The sequence below is a fragment of the Rattus norvegicus genome, chromosome 14, assembly GCF_021556685.1.
Source record: "Rattus norvegicus strain SHRSP/BbbUtx chromosome 14, alternate assembly SHRSP_T2T, whole genome shotgun sequence".
NCBI lineage: Eukaryota > Metazoa > Chordata > Mammalia > Rodentia > Muridae > Rattus > Rattus norvegicus.
Window position 1 is genome coordinate 107,278,899 of NC_141547.1, and position 24,586 is coordinate 107,303,484.

The 24,586-nt window shown below is 35.9% G+C and overlaps 1 protein-coding gene across 8 annotated transcripts in view; it reads left to right on the plus strand.

The window, feature by feature from the left end:
- Ppp4r3b (protein phosphatase 4, regulatory subunit 3B) overlaps positions 1–24,110 on the plus strand; it is a 47,788-nt gene extending 23,678 nt beyond the window's left edge. For 4 of the 8 annotated variants that reach the window (XM_087583908.1, XM_087583910.1, XM_087583911.1 and 1 more), the window contains 10 exons: positions 662–778; positions 2,081–2,212; positions 4,000–4,102; positions 7,133–7,174; positions 9,424–9,582; positions 13,050–13,219; positions 14,845–14,984; positions 15,348–15,532; positions 17,455–17,657; positions 21,802–24,110. In XM_087583908.1, coding sequence (XP_087440034.1) covers positions 662–778; positions 2,081–2,212; positions 4,000–4,102; positions 7,133–7,174; positions 9,424–9,582; positions 13,050–13,219; positions 14,845–14,984; positions 15,348–15,532; positions 17,455–17,657; positions 21,802–21,897 — 1,347 coding nt within the window. In that variant the 3' untranslated portion in view covers positions 21,898–24,110. 8 annotated transcript variants of the gene reach the window in all.
- The last annotated feature ends 476 nt before the right edge of the window (positions 24,111–24,586 follow it).

The window sequence follows — 24,586 nt, forward strand, 5'->3', positions numbered from 1 at the left end:
GTTACATGGATTTAATTCATAGATGTTCATATGAAAATTTAAATAATAACTTTATGTATTCATTTTAAACTAAGTGTTTTGTTTCTTCATATATGTATATTTACGTGAGCATATGCTGCGTGTGTACCTGTGCCAGTGGATTACAGGTGTACACCACTATTCAGCTCCGCGCTGACTCTTATGTATAAACTATTTCTTTTGGATGGCAAAACTCATTAAAATTAGTACTGAGCTGCTCCCAAATGATAACTTTTATAGAAAGAAAGGAAGAAAAAGTTATTTTGATTCAGTTTGGTAATCCAAAAATTGGTAAGTAATAAATCTGTTTAGAGAAGGGAAATGAATTATAAATTGAAGTTCTTTTTTTTTTTTTTAAAGATTTATTTAATATATATAAGTACACTGTAGCTGTCTTCAGACCCAACAGAAGAGGGCATCAGATCTCATTACAGATGAGCCACCATGTAGTTGCTGAGAATTGAACTCAGGACCTCTAGGAAGAGCAGTCAGTGCTCTTAACCACTGAGCGAGCCATCTCTCGAGCCCTTGAAGTTCTTTTTTAATCTAGGAATCTGAGAGGTTATTCATGGGTTTGAGAGAGGAGAGGGAATGCAGGGATAACCTTTGTTATCAGTCTCTAACCTGGTTTTCCTGTTACCAGGGCATGGATGATTTGCAAGTCAGATCAGCTGCTACAGATATATTTTCTTATCTGGTAGAATTTAGTCCATCTATGGTACGAGAATTTGTGATGCAAGAAGCCCAGCAGAGTGATGATGTGAGTAACGACGCTGCATGAAGAAGTGCTTACAGTTACAAAAAAAATTACCAGAATCTTATTTTTTTTTAATATAGGACATTTTAATCTCTAAGGAAATGTGCAAACCTTATATTGTTTTTACTTACTCATTTCCTATTTGTAAATAGACTTAAAGTTGAATAATAAATTTATCTTCCCACTATAAAAATATTTTAAAATCTGCTCTTAAATCTAGCCAGAACAAAGTAAACATTTAGCTGAAGGTATAGATCAGCCTGCCTCTGCCTCCAGAGTGCTGGGATTAAAGGCATGTATACAGTGACCAGCTAGGTATATTATAGTTTTACATATTTTGTCTTAGTGTCTGTTAACATTTTTACTTTCTGTCTGTCTTGGTTGTTCCCCATGTTTCTTGGTTGGGCAGGGGTAATGTGTTTGTTGCTTTTTGATACTTGTTTAAAGTTTGTCTATATGTGTCAAGTAGTGTACCACTGTGGGACCAAGAGAAATCATTAGATCCTTTGAATCTACAATTACAAGCAATTGTCAGCCACTCAACCTTAGTTCTGGGAAGCAAAAAGTAATATTTTGGGCATTGTGTCTCATACCTCAACATTTCTTGGGATTGAAATAGAAGGGTTGCCACAAGTTCAAGGCCAACCTACAATTTCTAACATAGTTTGTAGAGTAAGACCCATGGGAACCCACCTCAAAAAAACTTTTTAGAAGTATATTAATGTAACCATACTACTAAAGTATGTAATGTAATGTTTTTTGTTTTGTTTGGGATATTTGTTTTTTGGAGGGTTCTATCCCCAGAAACCATATAAAGGTGGAAAACAGACATTATTCATTGACCCCATGATTTACACACACACACACACATACACACACACACACACACACACACACACACACACACACACAAAGGCTTTCATTTACACATACGCTAAGAATACAAACTTGCATAACAAACTTAGTATTAAGTCACTTTATGACACTGTCCTCAGATCTTGTGGAAAGTTGCTTGTTAAGTTACTGCTAGTCCTTTTTCTAGGAAGAGGTTTCTGTTTAAAGATTAAAATGAAAGGCTTTAGGGTCACATATTCTGTGGTCAAATGTTTGATCAACCTCTTGATTTATACTGGAGCTAAAACCTAGAATGCTAACAGTGAACAGCCTGCCTGGACCCCACCGCCACCCCCCTCTGTCTCTCTCTGTGTTTGTGTGTGTGTGTTCACTCTAAATATTTTCAGAACTTTGGAAAAACAGAAAAACTTCTAAAAAGCCATTCTATGCTCTGCTTTTATTTTCTTTCAGGATATACTTCTCATTAACGTGGTGATTGAACAAATGATTTGTGATACTGACCCTGAGCTAGGAGGTGCTGTTCAACTAATGGGGCTTCTTCGTACTCTAATTGATCCAGAGAACATGTTGGCTACAACTAATGTAAGAACTCATACTGAGATTAAAAATGTTTTAGCCTAAGACTGAACCCCCAGTGAACTAGACTATGGGGGGAGGGCGGCAATGGGGGGAGGGTTGGGAGGGGAACACCCATAAGGAAGGGAAGCGGGGAGGGGAATGTTTGCCCGGAAACCGGGAAAGGGAATAACACTTGAAATGTATATAAGAAATACTCAAGTTAATAAAAAAAAAAAAAAAAAAAATGTTTTAGCCTAATCAGTCTTAAATGGTTTTAAAATAAAATAATATTTTTAGAAACATCACATACTTTGTTAGGTAAGTATTTGTATTTAAAAAATCAGTGTTATCTTTATAACAATTAATATTTAGTAAGTACAACATTGTTATCTGTTTAATTTCTTTTTTCTTGTTACCTTTCCCTTTGTTTACTGGGGATAGAGGGTATGCCATGAGGTATACATGCTGGTCCAAGGATAACTTGCAGGCATGGGCTCTGCACTTCTCCCAAACTCAGGTTTGATCATGCCTGACAACAAGTGCTAGGTTTTTTTCCTGCTGAGCCACCTTACTGGCTCAGAAATATTAATTAGATTGGAAATTTATGTGTTGTTCCTTGGCTTCTGTATGCTAACTAGTTTTAAAAACTTGTGTGTAGCAGTGTAAACATACTAATACTGAATCGTATTTTAACACAGCAGATAGAGTGGCAGATTTGTGTTTTTATCACAATAAAAAGCAAGAAAATGGATGTAAACTGAAGGTTGTTTATTATGTAAATCATGAAAGGTTCAAGGATTTCAGAATATTGGTAATGTTATTTCAATATAGAAGACCATTTTTCTCTAGTAAAATTTCCTCAATTGTTACACATTAAGAGGCCCAGTTATTTAATAAAACAGTGATAGAAATTAGGAATTATTTTCTAAATGACAACTTTTAGTCTTTAAGGAACAGATTTGAATTTCATCTTTTCAAAGATGATAAATTGCTTCAGTAGATTTTCTGAAAACTCCTCTTCCCCACCTAATACACACATACACACAGACAACACGCTCAGACACTTTTGGGGAATGAACCCTCAAGACCTTGCACATTGTAGTCAAGTGCTTAAGCACCAAAGTACATTCACCAGTTGTCATGCTCCAATTTTTAATAACCTAAAATATTTAAAAATCATATTTCCCAGTTCAGAAAGGTGACTGCAGATTTGAGCATTTGGTACTCTTGAAGAAAAGGAGTATGGTTCACCTCCCTCCACCCATGTTAGGCAGTTTACAACCACCAGAGAACCAGTCCCCCTTCGGACCTTTATAGGCATCCCCATACATGTGTAAACACAGAACAACAACCTGAAGGAAAGTCAGATTGTAAAATCGTGACCCGCACACCTTCCAAGTCCCCAGTGCATTGCTTTTAGTGGTGATCACCATACTGTTCAGAGGTTGGTCTCTTCCTTACTCTTCGGATCTCCAGCAGCTTTGAAAAAAAGTTGTTCTCAATTTCCTTGGAAAAACTTTCTACTGTTTGGGGTTTGATATATTTTCCACTTAATTAGATATTAGTGTCTTATCTAATTTGAGTTATTAGACTCAAATTAGACTCATATAGACTCATTTTAGTTATTAGACTCCTATCTGTGGAATTCAGGTTGATGTCTGCGTTTCTGAGTCTGCTCCTTTTACTAGGGAGTTTGCGGTTCTTTCACATTATCCTAAAGTACTGTTAGAATATGGCCTTCACTGCTAACTCTTGAAGATGTCTTTTAAATGCAAAGATAATTTAGTATTCTTTTAAACATTTTATTTCAGAAAACTGAAAAGAGTGAGTTCTTAAATTTCTTCTACAATCATTGTATGCATGTTCTCACAGCTCCACTCTTGACCAATACATCAGAAGACAAATGTGAGAAAGGTAAGTTCTCCTGTTTATTTCCTTATGATGACCACAAAGTATTACTTGGTGCTTTATATTTTAGGCACTGAATTTATATTACAGTACATTATGAAGTCATGGTTTTTCTTATTTGTGGGTGTCTTTGCACTATCGGTGCATAATATGTGGGACAGAGTTTTCTTATGTGTTTTTTGTTGCTTCTCCATATTCTTTGCATAAGTTATACTCATAACTTACAAATGCCAATTTCTAGTTATGAATCAAAGTGGAATGGAGACAAAGATAGTTTTGAAATAATCTGAATGCAGAACTCTTCAGACAGTTGTAGCTATATGAATCTAATTAGGAAGCAATTATTAGTTTATAAGAATAAACAGTGAAGCAAGCCATGGCCAGACATGGTAGCCAGACATGCAAAGGCCTATAGTCTCAGTATTGACAGGTGGAGGCAGGATCAGGGATTCTGCCATCTGAACTGCCTCGTGACTAACTGAGGCCAGTTTGGGCCATGAGTCCTGTCTTAAAACTGGTGAGGGGAGTCAGTCAAGACAATGTTCAAGAAATTAGTAAAAATTATAACGTAGGCACAACTTATTTGGTAACTCTCATTGTACTCTGATTATATTGCCTAAGGAGTATTTTTTTCATTTTCATGCTTAGTTCAGGACTGTTACTGTTATTACTATGATAGCAAAATGAACATAGTGTATTTGATGGAAAACTGAAATTAAAATAATTAAAATGAAGTTTGACATAGTAGCTTAATTATTAAAAACCGTAAAATTACGTAAGAAAAGGCATATGCATATACCAGAAGATTTTTGTTGTAGTAAGTTAAAATAATGCATTTTAATGTTCATTTTAACAGTTCTGTCGTATACAAAATATAGCTAATTCTATTAGTAGGAATGCATATACAGCCTTTATCAAAACTAACTTAACATACTACTTCTCTGATTTAGATAAAAATAACTGTAGAGTTGGAGTTTCCTATTTGCCCCTTCAACTTCTCAGACCCACTGCAGCAGTCTGGAGTTTCTAAGGATATACCCAAGAGTTTTGCCTCTTGTGTTGGTATATGTTCTTGTGGCGTGTGCACTGTATTGTTTTCAGTTTCAATTTTGATTTACCTTTATTTCTATTGTAGGTATTACTCTATTTTTAAGATGTATTCATAGCAATGTCTAGGATTCATAGGTGCTTTGACTCTTGCCTAGTAGTCTATGCATATTAGTATTCTTCTTACTGTGTACATTCGTTTAAGCTTCTCTCCAGCTGTAAATAGTGCTGCTGTATACCTTCCTGCGCTTCCCTGTGCCACTGAGCTTCTAGGGCTCTAAGACCTATATTTTTAAGCATAAACATGTTAATGATGTGTTGGTCTGAAGTTTTAAACTTCAAGTATTTTATGGTTTTTTTATTTTGTGATGCAGAAACATATCCTGATTGTTAAATGTTGAGTAAAAGGAAGCAAAATAATGTATCTGCATTACCTGTTCTTTTTAATAATTTTATTTTTCTTGGATATTTTATGTATTTACATTTCAAATGTTATCGCCTCCCCTCCTCATCCTATATCCTCTCCCCCTACTTCTGTGAAGATGCCCCCATTCCCACCTACACTGTCCAACCTCAACACTCTGGCATTACCCTACATTAGGGAGACAAGCCTTCACAGGACCAAGGGCTTTTCCTCCTATTGATACTGGACAATGTCATCCTCTGCCACATATGTGGCTGGAGTCATAGACCCCTCCTTGTGTGCTCATTGGTTGGTAGTTTAGTCCCTGGGAGCTCTGGTGGGGGTCTGGTTGGTTGATATTGTTGTTCTTCCTATGGTGTTGCAAACCCCTTCAGCTCCTTCAGTCTTTTCTCTAACTCTTCCATTGGGGACTCCTTGTTCAGTCCAATGGTTAGCTGCAAGTACCCTTATCTGTATCAGTAGGGCTCTGGCATTGCCTCTTAGGAGACACCCATATCTGGCTCCTGTCAGCTTGCACTTCTTGGCATCACGAATATTGTCTGGGTTTGGTGGATGTATATAGGCTGGATCCCCAGGTTGGGCAGTCTCTGGATGGCCTTTCCTTCAATCTCTGTTCCATTCTTTGTCCCTGTATTTCCTCCCGTGATTATTCCTTCTAAGAAGGACTGAAGCATCCACATTTTGGTCTTCCTTCTTGAGCTTCATATGATCTGTGAACTTTTTCTTAAGTATTCCAAGCTTTTGGGCTAATAGTCACTTATCAGTGAGTGCATACCATGTGTGTTCTTTTGTGATTGGGTTACATTGATTTTTTTTCTAGTTCCATCCATTTGCCTATGAATTTCATGTAGTCATTGTTTTTGATAGCTACTCCATTGTGTCGATGTACCACATTTTTTTAATCCATTCCTCTGTTGAAGGGCATCTGGGTTCTTTCCAGCTTCTGGCTATTATAAATAAGACTGCTATGAACATAGTGAAGCATGTGTCCTTGTGATATGTTGTACCATGTTTTGGGTACATGTCCAGGAGAGGTGTAGCTGGGTCCTTGGGTAATACTATGTCCAATTGTTTGAGGAACCGCCAGACTGATTTCCAGAGTGGTTGTACCAGCTTGCAATCCCACCAACATTGGAGAAGTGTTCCTCTTTCTCCACATGCGTTACCTGGTTTTTATAACACTTTTTTGTCAGAGTACTTTGAGATTTTACTTTTTCACTTTTTTCCTGGTATTTATGAGACAGTGTTTCTCTATGTGCGCCTGGCTGTCCTGGAACTCGCTGTGTAGACCAGGCTGGCCTCAAACACACAGAGACCTGACTGCATCTGTAACCAAGAGATGGGATTAAATGTGTGCACCACTGTGCCATGCTCACTGTTACTTTATTTTAATAATTTACCTCTGTACCTAATGCTATAAAAGGTGTATAATATTTGACCAAACAAACTACTCAATAGTTATTAAGAAATCCTGATTGAAAATGTTTATATTCTGTAAAACATTAGGTAAATGTAAGATACCATTAACCAAAGTAGTTGATTTTATTTTTTTTTTTTTTTTAAAGATAATATGCTTGGATCTAACAAAACCAACACAATTTGTCCTGGTAAGTATAAATCCGTAATTTAAGAGTATAATGAGGATTTTTTTTTCTTAGTATGTATTTATGTGGAGACAAAACATTTCTAACATAAAAATAAAATACAGGCACAGATTTGCTTTATTATTTTATTACTGCTTTATTATTGTAAAAAAAAGGTTCTAACTTTCTAATGCTAAAAGATGAGAAACATTATTTTCTCTGTAAATTTGTTATTTTTGACATTGAGAAATCATTATCTGTAGTTATTGTATGCTAGATGATTATGTTTTTGAGTATGATCAGTTAGAATCCACACTTATACTTGTTTATGAGCCTACATCTTTACCACCTGCTTCTCCATAGAATATGCATTCAATATATGGGCCTGATAATATTGAAGTTATTCTTTACCATTACGTTCTCTCTACTGAGCTTATCAAAGGAAACAACAGAATCCTCTGGGTGAGCTTCCACAGAAGAATGCTCAGAGTTTTAATTAAAGTGGTAGACTGTGTTAAAATGTCTTTTATCCTCGGCTGCACAGAAGGCTTAGCACATGAAGATGTTTGCCGTATCCCCAGAACCCACTGAAAGGTGGAAAGGAGACGCTCTCCTTCGACACCCCCCCCCCCAACGTAACTTACACATGCACACACACACACAAACACCTTTGAAAACTTTTTGTAGAGCTGGAGAGATGGCTCAGCAGTTAAGATCACGTTCTGCTCTTGCAGAAGATCTGAGTTCACTTTCCAACATTCATTGCAGCTAGCTCAAACTTCTGTAACTTCATCTCCAAATTATGAGACACCCTCTTCTGACCTTCAGAGGTACCTGCATCCATATGCATAAAGGACACATATATCCATATACTTAAAAATAAAATGAATCTTACATAAATTTGAAAAATATGAGAAACTCTAATGGTTTCTAGTTCTAGGACCTGGAGAGAAGGCTCAGCAATTAACAGCACTGGCTGCTCTTTTAGGGGACCTGACTAGCACCCCCATGGCAACTCATCACTGTCCGTAACTTCAGCCCCACCTCAAACAAATACACATGCAGGCAAAATATCAATGCACATAAATTTTTTTTAAAAACAAATTTTTTTAAAGACCAGTTCTAATTTTGGTTCTGTTATATTGGCTATTACAGAACTTAGAACAACTAAGACTTTTTTCTTCCACTTCATGTAAGTCAATATTTGAAGTACTAGTTTTATTTTTGTGTGAAGGCCATTTTGTTAATAAAAGAACACTGCATGATTTCCAGTACCATCCGTGAGCCATTTAAGCATGGACTAGAGAGGCTTTTCTCCGCCAGAGAAACAGCTTAGTTCCTAGCGCCCACATTGGACCGTTTACAGCTGCCTGTACACTAGTCCAGGGGGCCCAATGTTTCTATCTGGCCTTCATGGGCACCTGCACACATGAGACATGAATACACACAGATTGAGCAGGGGTGTATTTTAATGTTCCTGTTCAAGTAAAATAGTTGTACTAGATGGTGTTGACTGTTAATGTAATTTCCTCTCAGGGTGGGTTTTTTTTTAAACATACCTATATTGTGTCCTTGATGGACATTAGAATTTGATATACAAATTAAAGCCATTTCATGATGCAGAACATCTAGAAGACTAACCAAAAAATAGTTTCAGCTATCCAAATGTCAAGAGTTGGTATATTCAACTAATTGTTACTAATAAAATCTCAATGAAATGTTTTTGCTTGGTACTTGAAAAGCAAAAATTATTTTCTTAAGTATGGATATTTTAAAACGTTAATTCACATTGGGGGCTTCTAGGCAGGCTCAGTTGGTAGAGTAGCTTACATGTAGGTCAGTGTTCTGGTCCCCAGATCCCATTGGGTGGTGGGAGAGAACCCACTCCCAAATACTGTTTTCTGCAACCTTGTTTGTTCTCATATGCACATGCAGAAACAAGTGTAAAAGTAATTCGTATTGAGCCACTTCAGGCAAGAGCTTCGAGGCTTGTCCTCTCTGTTGTGCCATTTCATGGATTGGCTCATATTTGCAGTGATAGCACTAATTAAGGGTGAAGTGCTAGGATACGTCAATGTGACAAAGGCTTTATCACATTCATAGATTGCTTTATTATTAAAATTTTACACAAGAACCTTAAAACATAATATTTTGAGAGTCTACATATATAAAAGTAATATATTTACTTATATGCCCTTTTTAAATGATAAAATGTATAGAATGTATTGTATTTTGATGTATATTTATTTTCACAAGATACCTTTCTTTTGTAGATAATTATCAAACAGCACAGCTACTTGCCTTAATTTTAGAATTACTCACATTTTGTGTGGAACATCACACATACCATATAAAAAACTACATCATGAACAAGGATTTGCTAAGAAGAGTCTTGGTGTTGATGAATTCAAAGCATACTTTTCTGGCCTTGTGTAAGTATCACTTTAAATGGGCAGTTTTATAAAAATGGTTTAAGAAATATTTTTAGTAGAGGTAAAAGCTTTACCCATAGGAAGTCATCTGTTTATTAGCAACATGTTATGTTAATAAGATGGCTGAGAAACACAAGTACTTGAGCTTCATATTCTGTTATTTAAAGGCAAGAGCACGTGAAGTGGAAGCAGTGGATTCCCATATGCATATTGTTTACATTTAGAGTGAGTTGAATTAACCTAGGATTTATTGGAATACAACACCATGTGTAATGACAGCATTGCGTCATAGAACCGTTCTGGTCTATTGAGCTTCATCAGACTATCATGTTTTGCTTATGCATGCATGTGTGTGCTGGGCTCAAACCCATTATGTAGCCAAGTGTGGCCCTGACTTTTCAATCTTCCTTCATTCCTGGGACATGAGCTCTTATCTCAAAAGAACAAAACAAGCAAAAACGTAAACAATGTTAACAGCCTGTGTTCTTAATGTTTACTTTGTTTCTGTCCCTGCACAAATGTACATAAGCACATTCATATGCACAGACAGGGTTTTACTTTTGTCTTTATGAAAATTAGTGCATACTCATACATTTCTCTGCCCTTCAGCTACTGTAGATTATTTGATCTTATTTTTTTCTTCTTAAGGTTAGGTAAATAACATTTCACAGTATGATTTCCATAGATGTTTTACCATTCTCTAAAACAGATTACTGAGTTATTTTTTCACTACTACAATCTACACTGTCTAGTAGAAGAATGTTTTATATGCTACTGTATTTCTTTAAGATTCATAATAGAATTGGTAGACAGAACGTTTGCCTTTTTTATATATTCTTTTTAAATTTTAACATCTACCTACCTACCAGATTAACTTTCTCAAAAGCTTAAGCACTTGGCATTTTCCCAGCACCCTGTAATACCACACTAATAAACAAATAAATGGAAAAAACCAGAACTTCACTGTGAAGTCCCAAGCTAGCTCAGTATACATGACATAGCTCAGGCTTATGTGAACCCCCTCTGCCTCAGCCTGTGCTGAGATTATAGTCAATCCACTACACCCAGCTATAGTGCTAGTTTTTAAAATTGTTGTCCAGTGATAAAAAATATGTTGTAGTTTTATTCTTTTTTCCCCTGATAGGATATTTTTATATATTAATTTGCCTTTTTATTAATTTTTTGAGACAGAAAATAGTGTAACCCATTAGACCTCAGATTTGCTATGTAGTTCTGGATGATCCTTATACCTCTGCCTCCACCCTCAAAATGATGGGATTTAGGTCTGAGTCATCATGTTCATCCTAATTTTCATTTTTATCTGATGTGAACTACAGTTATCTTTTTCATAGAATCCTTGTGTACCAAATTTATCTTTTAGAAGATGTCCCAGTCTTCCCTCCATTTGTAATGTTTTCCATGTAACTTTAAAAAAAAAACTTTATTGGAGCTGGAGAATGTCCCAGTTGAGATTTTTAAGAACGAAGACCTGAATTGATCTCTAGAACCTATGTGCAGGGCTGTGGTGTACACATTTATGGTGAACCTCCAGGGAGGAAAAGAGAGGCAGGAGGATCTCTGAGGCTTGTTGGCTGGCCAATCCGTCCTAACTTGTCTCAAAGAATGTGGAGGACACCTGAGATTGTTCTCCAGATGCTCTGTGAACAGCCAACACACACAGCTTAACACACGTACACTGGCACATACACATTTTAAAATGCTTCATGGATTTTTATAAATTCAGTTTTCCTTTTGTTTATCTTTGTAGTTGGAATATTTCTGTGTTCTAAAATTATAAAAATATTCTCAATATTTTCTAGTATTTTATTATTTCTGCTTTATGTTTAATATGTAATATATGCAAAACATATTTTAGGTTGTAGTTATAACATGATATTCTAGGTAGCTAGCCGCCTATACTAACACCTTCATTAAATACTTTACCATAGGATGAAAATGCTTATTTTGCTATGCAGTAATCTAACACTTTTGCCTTGTTTCTTTAATGTCTATTACTTAATCTCATCAGATGAAATAGTAACTTTTTTTTAATTATGTATTTCTGTAAAAGATTTAAATGCCTGCCATTTGAGTTTACCCCTAATTTTCATAATTTCCTTGGTTATTTATAGCCATTCTTTAAGGATAACATAAAAGCTATATTCAGTTCATCTCGTTTGGAATTACATTTCTATAATAATAATTTGGAAGGATTTGTGTGCTTGTGATAGGTTTTTCATAAATAATCCTAAATGATTGTAGATTATACTCATTAATCTCAATATATATAAAATTAGATAATAAGCCTTGGTATTGTTTGAAGCTCTCCGTCATTACAATAAAGCTTAGGTTCATTCAGCAGTAACAGCATATGAGGCTTTATACTCAGACCTTCCCCAGTGCTTCAGTCTTCTTAATTTTTAAAATTTTTACATGTGTGTATGCTGTGGGTGCCCACGAGTGTGTGTGTGTGTGTGTGTGTGTGTGTGTGTGTGTGTGTGTGTGTGTGTGTTAGTTTTAGAGTTTTATACTAGGCACAGTTTCTTCATTTATGGAATTATATCCTTAACAATTAAAATGAGAGATACATAAAATTTGGAAGCCTGGCTAATGATATCTATAAAAGAAATTAAACTAAGGGGGAAGTCATGTTAAAATATCAACACATAAAAATAAAGGATTAAAGTTGCAGTGTTTGGTGTTCTGTAACCATTTTAGCAATAATACTGCTAATTTTTTTTTAAACAGTAAAAGCTAGTTAAAGAAGGGAATGCCTTTTTTTAATATTTTAAAATATCAAATGCCATGTTCAGTGCTTAGCTCTTATTCTTGTTTTTTTGTTAGCAAATGCAATGTGATCTGCTGTGGTTCATACATAATTGATAATCAAAGAATAATGTCATGATGTGAAGGTAGTATTGATTCAGAACTGGCATTTCCAAAGCAAGAACAGAGGAATAGTAGGACATCTATGGCCTCCACTGAAGCCATTGAAAAGGTTAGGTCTATTAAGTACTGAGAGCTCTTTTGATTGTATTTCAGGAAAGCTAAACACAAACGTCTGCCTCCGTAGATTCCTTCGTACCCTAGAAATAGCCCCCAATTCTAAGCTTCCCCTACGCAGCACTAACTTTGCTATAAGTATTACTAGCAGGAGAGTGTAAAGATACTGATTGTTTTCTAGTTATTTTTAATTATTGTTTTGTGTGTGCATGATGTTACAGACTAACTGTGCGATGTTGGCTCTTTCCTTCCACCTTCGTGAGCTTCTGGGTATTTGGTTACCAAGTCCTTATCCACTGAGCCAAGACAGTTGTCATTCCAAATCTTTTTTTTTTAAGAGTCCTCTTCTTTTTCTTAATGTACCATTTTACTTTTTATTTTAGAAAGATTTAAACATTGCTTTATGTCAAAAAGTATCTATAAAATAATTTTAGTAGATTCATTAACCTCATTTTTTTAATTAGGTGCTCTTCGTTTTATGAGGCGAATAATTGGCCTTAAGGATGAGTTTTATAATCGTTACATCACCAAAGGAAATCTTTTTGAACCAGTTATAAATGCCCTTTTGGATAATGGAACTCGGTACAATCTATTAAATTCAGCTGTTATTGAATTGTTTGAATTTATAAGAGTGGTAAGTTTATGATCTGCTAAGATCTCTTAGTAATCATACGTAAACAAGTGATTTTAAATAAAATAGTTGTATGTAATCAAATTGATTTATTATTTTCCTGAAGTTTATTCTGTGTGTCTTAGAATCTGTGTTTCTTATAATCTATTTCTAATAAACTGGAATTTTAAAAATCACTTTTTTATTCTTACTTATACGTGTTTGATGGTTGAATGGTAGTAGTTTCTTTTGTTTGTGGGAGGGATCACTTTTGGGGATCATATGGATCCGTCTATGCGGTAGGTAAACTGTACCAAGTCAGCCCCAAGCCACTATTAAAAACTGTGAAGATTAATAAAAAATAAATACTAAAATTAAAATGTTTCTTCCCTAGAATTTGATACAAGATGGCTAAGTAGTAGGATAGAATTTTAAATTTTTAAGTATGAGAGAACTGTGAAGTTAAAAGTAGGCCAACTGCCTTTCATTACAGACAGGGGAACTAAGACAACAGAAATGATTGAGTCACGTGTTAAAGCATCAACAGTTAGCAGCACCCTCAGCACTTGCAGCCTAACCCTAGCACTTTCACACAAGTTTTTCTCATAAGGGCTGGAGAGAGCAAGCACAAGTAATAAGAGAGGTGATTGCCATCGTCAACAGAACAGTTACCTCTTGTGCATACCAGGAAATGGCCATGTGAAAAGAATATGAAAGAAGACTAAAGACTCATTCTCTTGTTTGTTTCTTACCAGTCAGATTTCTGAGGGTCGCCACCTGCCAAGATGAATAGATGAAGAGGGTAGACACGGAGTTCTAGCTTAGAAACAAGCAGCAGCGCTGGTTACCTCGGCTGCTATCTGTTCTGATGACTCAGCCTTTCACAGGCTTTCTTATGGACTTAGATGTCTTTTCCTTTAACATTTTCACAGGCTTTCTTATGGACTTAGATGTCTTTCCCTTTAACATTTTGGTAAGATGAATTGGGTTCACACTTCTATCCCAACTCCTTTGATAGAGTTTTCATTTTTTGAAAATTAATAGGCTTAATATACTAAATCTTCAACCGTAACATGTCTTTGTTCCATGTACAACAGTCTACTGCCAAAGTACAAAATACAGGCTTCCAGTTAGTTTATCCAGTTTCTACATACAATATAATTAAAGGACTCTCTGCTTATGATGTATTTAGCCAAGACTGTTTTGACAGCCATTAAATAGGAAATCATTAACATTTACTGAATATTATATGGGCTTAATACTGTTCAATAATAAGCTTTCAAGGCCTAAATTTTGTGTTTTTGTAAAATGGTAAAATATTCATGATTATGATAATTATATATAAAATTATAAAAGTTTTCTTTAAATTATGAAGTACTGTATAAAGCACTAAGACATAAACTAAATCCATTGCTTTTCAAATGTTCCTTATAGCCCCCTAAAGGGCTCCAGTGAATTGCCTCTCCTTGTTCCAAGTTTTCTGTGGAGTCCTGTCCTGGCTCATGTATAAGGAATCTAGGACATTTATTTTTAGAAGGTGATTTTGAAAAACCTTTTTTGATCAATTTTGGAACTATACAAGTTTTTGTTTTTGTTTTTCTCAACAAGTTTTATATTGTTTTATAAATATGAATTTTGTGCCTATACAGGAAGATATCAAGTCTCTCACTGCACATATAGTTGAAAACTTTTATAAAGCACTTGAATCGATTGAATATGTTCAGACATTCAAAGGATTGAAGACTAAATATGAACAAGAAAAAGACAGACAAAATCAGAAACTGAACAGGTATTGTTTAAGTGTATTACATTTGGAGCAAGCAAAATTAAGTACAAAATTGTACACAGTTTAGGTCTTACCCTGTGAAATTTTCTGTATTAGCATAGCATAGGGTAAACTGTCTTTCTACCAGATCAATTATATGATTACTTGATACTGTATATAGTAACTTCAATGGAGTCTTAATTTACAATAAACAAAAACACTTGAAGATTTCTCTAGCTACATCTTACGTGATGGCTGAGATTACTTTGATATGCTGGACATCTTTAGTTAAACTACATGAGTTCATCTTGGTTAGTCATCCTCACCAAAGTTTTATCTGGTCATGACCTTGTAGTCATCACTCTGCATCTGACATATTTCTTACAGTGTGCCATCTATATTGCGTAGTAACCGATTTCGCAGAGATGCAAAAGCCTTGGAAGAGGATGAAGAAATGTGGTTTAATGAAGATGATGATGAAGAAGGAAAGTCAGTTGTAACACCAGTTGAAAAAACTAAGACTGAAGATGATTTTCCAGATAGTTACGAAAAATTTATGGAGACTAAAAAAGGTACTAATATTCATAATTTTCATATATTACCACCTCTCACTTAGTAAAACAATTATACAGCCTGAGTTTGATCCTCAACACCATACACACACACAAACGGACATAAATCATAATAATATTTTACTTGTTTCAGAAAATTAGGCCAAGGTTTATAAAACAAGCACAAGAATTTTATGCTGAATCATACCCTTTTAAAGTTATTTTTGATACTCATTTAAAATGCTTTCCTTGAAACTTGGTGTTGTTTATGCTATTTTAAGTTTAGAAATTTTACAATATTTAAAACAAGTTCTCAATATGTGACCTTATTCTGGCCTAGAACTCAGTCACCCAACCTCAGCTTCTCAAATGCTGTGGATACAGTGTGTGCCACCACCCCTGACCACTGTTTAGAAATTTGTTGTAGACTACAACTTCTGAACAAATCCAGCCTGACTTTGTTTCTTTAGTAAAATTTCATTGAGGATTTCTATTATAATTAAATTTTTTCAGAGTTTCTATAATTAATTAACTGGACTATAATTATATAAGCTTAGAACACTCTACCTCTCATATTTACAGCCTGAGCAAAATAAACTCAAAGAAGTAATTTTCCTCTTTGAAACTTCAGCTATTTCTTAAAGTTGCGTAAAGATAGAACCGGGGAGTGTTGGCAGCACCTGTAATCCCAGCATTCTTGCATGAGGCAGTAGAAGCACTATGAGCTTGAGGTTAGGCCATGCTACATAGGAAGACCCTGTCTCCATAAAAGGCAAAACAAACCCAGGCATGGTGGTGCCTTCTCGTGACCCACAGCTTAAAAGGTGATCCCCAGCTACAGACAAAGTTTGGGACCAGTCTGAGATATATTAGACATTGCTTCAAAGGGGGTAGGAATAAGTATTCCTACTTATGTAGGACTAAGATAATAGCTAGTATCTTTCAAGAGATAGCACTATAATTTTATGCCTAAAGAATACTGGCCTGTGGGGTTGGGAATTTAGCTCAGTAGGCCCTGGGTTCGGTCCTCAGCTCCAGAAAAACAAACAAAAATAGAATACTGGCCTATAAATACCATTTGAATATTTAATAGAAATGTATATGTTGGAAGGCAAAATTATCTCTTGGATCTGACTTATTATTCTTCAGGCCTTTCTTCTTACAAATTCATTCAGGTGACTTAATACATTTTCTTTCAGCCATTCTCTACTAACTCATTTCCTATTCATTAATTCCATGAGTACCACTCAAGGCTAACAAAGAGCATAGTGGTATCCTAAGGAACATTATTTACTTTTTATTTGTATAAATGCTACCTCTTTGAACCCAGGGCCTTCAGAATGCCTGGCTAGCACTCTACCACTGAGCTATCCGTCCCCATCCCAGAATAGGTGCTGTTTAATAGACAAGTTCTTTTTTTTCTTCGGTCAGTAGAGATGTTGCCTTCAGTATTATTGTCAAAAGAAACAAAGGCCATGCTTAAGTATTGCATCCACTAATGTATACATGTTGTATACATGCTGTTAGAAAATGTCAAAATAAAATTAACCAGACTTTAAAGGAGTTTGAACACTTAAGCTATAAACTAATCAAGTAAAGGAACTTGGGAGTTTTTTGGGAGTAAATGACTAGGATACTTAAGAGTTGTCTTTAGGTATTTGTAATGGTGACTTGTGAAGGAAGAGTTTTCAAAGGGAGTCAGTGAGTGGAAGACAGTAACAAAAATCAGACTGCTAAGAGCTTCTTTCCAAGCAAACACTGGAAACCGTCTACTGTAGGATGGTTGGTTCTGTTCATTGAGGCACTGGAGTCTGACCAGAGAGAACATGTACTTCTCTCACAACTTTTAGAAAACAAAGGCAAAGTTGTATGTTGTCAAAAGCTTCTGACAAAAGCTTTGATTTAGCAATAATTTAATGTGGCTCATTTTACTTTTGCTTCAGCAAAAGAAAGTGAAGACAAGGAAAACCTTCCCAAAAGGACATCTTCTGGTGGCTTCAAATTTACTTTCTCCCATTCCCCCAGTGCTGCTAATGGAACAAACAGTACAAACAGTAAGTCTGTAGTGGCTCAGACAACACCAGCAAGTTCTAATGGGTCCTCTTCCAAAACTACAAACTTGGCTACATCAGTGACAGCCACTAAGGTATGTGAAATAAGAACGCCACACAAACTCTCCCTTTTTTATCTTTAAAACTACTCTGTGTGTGCTGAAGATAATTTAGATAAAAGTTTCAAAGACTGAAAAGGTTGTATTGTTACCAGAACCTGACTCCCAACATTGCATTCAAACACTTGAGGTTTACCTTGCATATTATGGAAATTTTAAGATAAACATTTTTTCTTTTGTTAGGACTTTCATTAAAGCACTGTTGGCCATTTTATTTAGCTATATGTGAGTCAATTATTGAAATTCACAATCTGTTGCAGTTCTAAGTATCACAGCAAAATGAATACACATACATCATTTCAGAGATATGTGTAAGTCCATGTAGAATGTGCATTTATTACCCTATTCCAAAAGCAAATGCTCAGTAAAATAGGAGCAAATGGATAACTTCTTAACATGCTACCTGTCTAACACCAAAAGTTAGTTTTTTATTTAAGAAATATTAGGAATATGTCTAACACCAAAAGTTAGTTTTATATTTAAAAAATATTAGGATTATTCACACCTAATCATGAACAAGACAAGATGTTGCTGTTATTTAACCATGATTGTAAGATACTGCTTAACACATTTAGTGAAACAACCAAAATTACTAATCTCCTATTAGAGAGTCTTTGCGTGCTTAAAACTACACTTGGTTATAATGTAGTCTTGCAGAAAGGAAATAAAAAGTCCTCTTATAAAGTTAATTTAGTCATTTGTTTCGATCCTTTACTTTTTATGGTGATCATTGAATTTTCATTCATATTTTTAAAAATGAACCTAGCCAGGCATGGGTTATATATGCCTATAATCCCAGCAGTTGAGAGTCTGTGCTGCATAGTAATTTGTCATCTTGTTTCAAAACAAGAAAATATACCACAAAAGCTGGGTGTGATTACCTGCTTTCTGCAGTTCATGCTGTTCAGGAGGCGGCAAGTGTCATAAGAATCATGAGTATCATGAGTCCTAAAGTTTTCACAAATTTCCGAAGTTGAGAGGGAGGGTTGCAAATTAAAAAAAAAAAACAGTATGAGATATTTCAATAACAAATTCTTCTCAGAGATAGAGAGAGGGATAGCTCTGGCTAAGAGCACTGGCTGCTCTTCCACAAGACCCACGTTCGATTCCTAGCACCCACACAGCAGCTCACAACTGACTAATTCCTATTCCAGAGTATCTGACACCCTCACACAGCCAAACAATGTAGTTTACCTGTGTACATAAAATAACTGGTTAAAAATTTTTAAAAAGATTGTATTCAACAAATACATATTGGATAACCACACGTAAGAGAGATGCTGGACTCATTTGATATAGAACTTCTAAAGACCTAAACATGGATATAAAGCTCTTAGAAAACAGGAGTAAATATGTATGACCTTGAATTGGGTGGCTATAACACCTAAGGCATAAATGACAAAAGGAAAAAAACAAGATAGCATGGTGATAAGAAATATTAGTATAAAATTAAAAATAAATAAACTACCACATAGGGTCCTGCGTTGCAAACCCTAACAAGTGGAGTCCAGAGCATATCAAGGAGTACTACCCCAAGGACACAGATAGACATTTCTCCAAAGAAACTAAATATTATTAATAGCCTAAATAAGCACATGGTAAATGATTGACACCATTACTTAGACAAACACAAATCAAAATCACAGTAAAGAGCTGAGGAGATGGTTCTGTGGATGAAGCACTTGCTGTTTAAGTGTGAAGACCTGTGTTCAGAACCCCAGGAACCCACATAAGGGCTTGTGTCTATTACCCAAGCCCTTGTACACAAGATGGAGGAGCCATGGAGTCTCTGACTTAGAACAAACTAGGATGCAGGACCAACTCTCCTCACCAGACACTGCACATGACCCATGCTGGACACAACAAGAACAATTCATAGCCACTAGAGTGAGTGGCTATAATTTTTTTAATGGACAAATGTTGTCTAGGATATGGAGAAATTGCAATCCTGTTAGTCATTGCTCGTAGGGAATTAATATGAAATAGTATTTTTGGAATACAGCCTATTAGACCCAGTTCCTACTCCCTCCCAAGGCTAACCACATTAACTATAGGACCCATCGAGCAGTTTTCATTCCTATGTCTACACTAACGAAAATTGAAACAAGCTATACATCGCCAGCATTCTGAAGGCTAAGATCAAATTGTGAGTTCAAGACCAGCATGGCTTACACATCAATCCTGTCTCAGAGAAACATTGAAACATATATTGACTTGAAAAAGTACTATGTGATTGGTGATAGCATTATTCATAATGGCAGAAACGTGGGACCACACAAATGTCTGCAAACTCATGAGTTGTGCAAACAGTGCTAGTAGACAGGAAAGGAGGGAGGAAGTCATCAGTGTTAGGACGTATATTAGCAAACCACAGTGTGTGTTACATAAACTGCCAAAAAGAAACAGTTCCTTCAGCAGCCGCAGGGAGTGGACAGCAAGTAGATCAGTGCTTGCCTGTACTCTAGAAAGAGGGAGTTATGGGGAAAGGCAGTTAATCGATTAGGGACTTTTCTGGGGAGAAAGATAATGTTACAGAATTAGGAGATAGAGTATATAACAATGTACACTAGGAATACTGAAGTGTGCACTGCAGGGGCTGACTTAATTGTGCACTTAAAGCAGTGACTTGCTTAGACAGAGCAGTCTGTGCTTCATTCCTTCCCACTCATCTTCAGGACCACCTACTCCCAGCAGCATCCGCCCTTGGCCTCACTGTGGTGTTACTAGTATAACTAGTCTGTTACGTCTGGGAAGTACTGTGTTCTGAGGGGAGGTTTGCGGTTATAGGAGAACAGTATCTGTTAAGTTTCAACTCTTACTCTTTGTCTTAAGTGCCAGCCTTTTTCTCTTTTGCAATTCATATCATTCATCATTTCATGATGACAGAGGAATGAGGATTTCCTGGCAATGGAGAGTCTTGTTTTCCTCTTTTCCTCAGTATTTTGATGTCTTCACTACCTGCTGTGTTCTGGTTTGCATTTCTTTATCCACTAGAATGTATTTTCCATTCTTGATCTCTTCCAATCGTGAGTTGCCTTGCTAAATGATTTGGCAGTTTTCACCTTCTATTTTTCTTCTCATTTCCCTTATAGATCTGTACCTTTTTAATTTACTTTCATTTTAGATAATTTAAGGAGACAGTAAAATAAATGTATTATCAGACTTCAAACTGCTTCAATCACTGCAGATTCTTCCATACAGAACATAATCACTTTGAAACTGAAATCAGACAATGGACTCAGTATGTCCTAACACTTAAACCTAATGCTGATTTCACCTTAACATGCATGATTTAGCAAACAAGAATTAGGAATTTTCCAAATATATCCCTTCTTTAGTTCACAGACTGATAACTGCTTCTAGATGTTCAGTCCCTGTCTGACAGATGATGTTACTCCAGGTATTTGTTTACATATGGAACCACTGGGTAGAAAGAACAAGTTACTGAGATTGTATTCGTTTAGCTTCTTGAGATACAAGAGGTTTAAAATAAACCTTTAACGTGTAGGGCATGCATAAGCTTTGGTTCAAAATGAGTCAATCCTGAGGATACCTGCCATTTTCTTCAGAGTTCACAAAGCTTTCCTAGGATTTCAAAGGGGAAGGAGTGTGTTACTCATAAAAGGCCAGGCCCTGAATTACCTCATCCTTATTTAAATACTGGCTTTTAGAAACCATTTTTATTATCTGTCTTCAGGCACTTGAATTATTCTTTAGAGACAGAATGAAGAAAATAGTGTATACTTTATAATGAAATAAATTCATGTTTAAAAAAAAATTAGTCATGGTGGCCATCTTCCAGCTGGTGTTGGTCCTACTGTTTGAAGTTGAGGGGGAAAGACATTTTGTTAAATTGAATTCTGAAGTTTCTTTTGTTTTTAACCAAGAAACAACAGAAGAGCTGAGGGTGAGACTGTCCTGAGTAAATGGTTCATAATTTAAGCAAATCCTTTCTGAAATTCAGTATCCTGTCTTAATGTCAGATATGCTACCTAGAAACATGGCTTCTAATTAATGTCTTACTGATGATATTTGTACCATGCTGTTTTCAGGTTCATCTGTTTGTTTGTTTTTTTTTTTCCCCTTTTTGTGTGTTAAAATGTTTTTCATTCTTCAATAGGGAAGTTTGGTTGGCTTGGTGGACTATCCAGATGATGAAGAGGAAGATGAGGAAGAAGAATCATCCCCCAGAAAAAGACCTCGCCTTGGCTCATAGAACACTTGCTGAGGGATTCCCAACACATGGTCTTACTGAAACGCTGCAGCTGCTCACCGAGCTCCAGTCTGAATGGGAAAGCTTTCTTATGGAACTTAACACACAGAGTAGCAGAGACTCTCAGTTGCCAGGTAGGAAAGTGTAGTTGTGTAAGAACCAGGCTTCCCAAGAACTTAATTCCTCGTAATTAAAAGTTTTGCCTTTTAGGCTGTCCAAAAAACAAGAATGATAATTAGAACCTGAGTGAAAGCTTCCCAGCAAGGAAAGTCTCAGGTTTGGGTGAAGAAGGGTTGATTTAATGCAGTGTTATTCCCGGGATCCAACCTAGAGAAAATTGTGGGACTTCAGTACCCAATAACATTGCTTGTATAATGGTGCTGGCCATGCTGTTTTAATCAGTTGCCTCTTTTTTTAAAGACATTTTTATGTAAAACAAATTGAACTATCATCAGAAATGAAGTTACGTTGTTGGGACCATTTCTTTAAAGATTTCACAGAAGTTAGCTTTGGTATTTGACAGGACATACACCCTAAGCACATACCAATTTCTGTACACCAAGAACTTCTAATGCATTGAAAAAAAAAGAAAGGGGGCGGGGAGCTGGGTTCCAAATGGATAGTATTCTTATAGAACTTTAAAGTCAGCATTTTTAAAGGTAACAGCAGCCAAGAAGTGCGGTCACACTATTCTGAATTGGTCTCCTTCACCAACTTGGGAGTAGCTAGAACAGGGGGGTTTCCAGTATAGTCATTTTCTGCTCTCAGTAAAGTTAGATCTGGGTCTTCTCAGAGCTGCTGATAAATACAAAAAGACCAACAAAGAATGATAGTAAGTGGCACTTACTATCTACAACTCATTTGAGCCCAGAAGTTACTTAAGTATCAGTCACATGCAGCCCAGGGAGCTTTTCCACAGACAAGGGGGTAATGTGAAAGCTGCTTTTTTAAGAGATTTAAAAAGCACATTCCATGTACGTAAATGAACTTAAAATAATTGAGGCAAACTATTAGGAGCTTTTATTTTTAGAACAACAAGTTAATTGTAAATATTTTAATGTTAGTTCGCTCATCTGTGATCTAAGATCATTGCTAAGATGAGAAAAATGACCCCAAACTACAATTTAATGAATTGAGAAAAAAAGAATCTAAAAATAGTAATTCCAGCTCCAGTCTTTAGATCAACTCTATATTGTTATGGGTCCATTTTTCCTGGAATAGCTTAAAAGCAGTTTCCTGTGTTGGAGATTTTGGAGTTAATTTTAATTTTGGCTATTGTTTGGAAAAGATGGGCTGTCTGTGTAGATATGAAGTATAGTTTTTCCATAAAACAGATGTTTATTTTGTATTAAAAATACCACTGTACTTGTTTTACACCATTTGTATACATGTGGTGATATTACTGCTAAACTGTAAAATTCAGGAATTAAAATGTGACCCTATAATTCCATGATTGAGGCTTCTGTTTGTTTTGTGTAAAATAAGTGAACTATTTTTGAGATATGTCCAGTTTACATTGTCTTTTAAAGACTTATAAAATCCATAAAGATTTGTTATAAGCCACTAGATCAGAAAGTCTTAAATGTAAGGCAACCGTACTTTAAATATCACCTACAAGAGGTAAACCTAACAGCATAAAGCCATTCTCACCTCTGAACACATACAAGGTGCACATACAAGCCTTCATCTTGTATCACAAGTAAACTGGGATACGTTCAACCAACATCAATACGCTACTGTGTGAGTAGGCATTCTTTCAAGCCAGTTTTATCAAGCCTCTACCATCTTCGTGCTTAGAATCTAAGCAGTCCTGACCTATAAACTGTTCTGTTAACTCTTTTATCATATAACTAAAGTACTGTACCATATAAAGACTTCCTTTTAATTTTCCTTTCTGAGGAACTTCAGACTCTTAAGTCATTATTATGGGAAGTGTTTCTTACAGCAGAAATATTCTTAAAGTCCAAGGGCAACAGTTGTGTAATGCTTATGCTCACCCACATGATGAAAGGATCCTTGGAAGGCACAACTAGGAAGATTCCACAGTAGCTGCTGTCCTCAGTGACGACCCTCATGCAGGCTGGGGTGCTTACAGCATTATCTCCACTCAGCTAGTTCAAGCCAGATCACACATTTGTATGCCTTAGGTCCTAAAAATATCTGTAAACATGTACCTAATAAAAAACTATTTTTAATAAAAAGTTATGTGAAACAGATTCACGTGTTTTAATCACTGGTTTTTCTGCAGGTGAAAGGTTGGAACTTAAAACGTATAATTTTGCATTCAAACAGGTAAGATGAAATTTTAGAAAAAAATCCCAAGTTGAGGCCAGCAAGATCACTAAGTGGGTGCAGGAGCTTGCTGCTAAGCCTGACTTGATTTTTTTTATAAAGACCAGCACTCTACGGTAGGTAGCATTTTCCTCAGCAGGTTCAGTCAACAGATCCCTTTGTATGTTTTTATAACAACTTTTGGAGAAAAGATAGTTTCCTCCATTTCTCACATTTATTTTCCAAATCCTGCTTCAAATATAAAACTCTCACCATGTCCAAGATGCCACGTTTGGATTGTTTCATACCTGATAAACCCAAAACTACACCAATACAGCTGTCTGCCTTGCCACCACACCTTTAAAAATGAAAGTAAGTTTCCACATTTCCTATAAGGCTCTACATTACCCAAATCCACTAT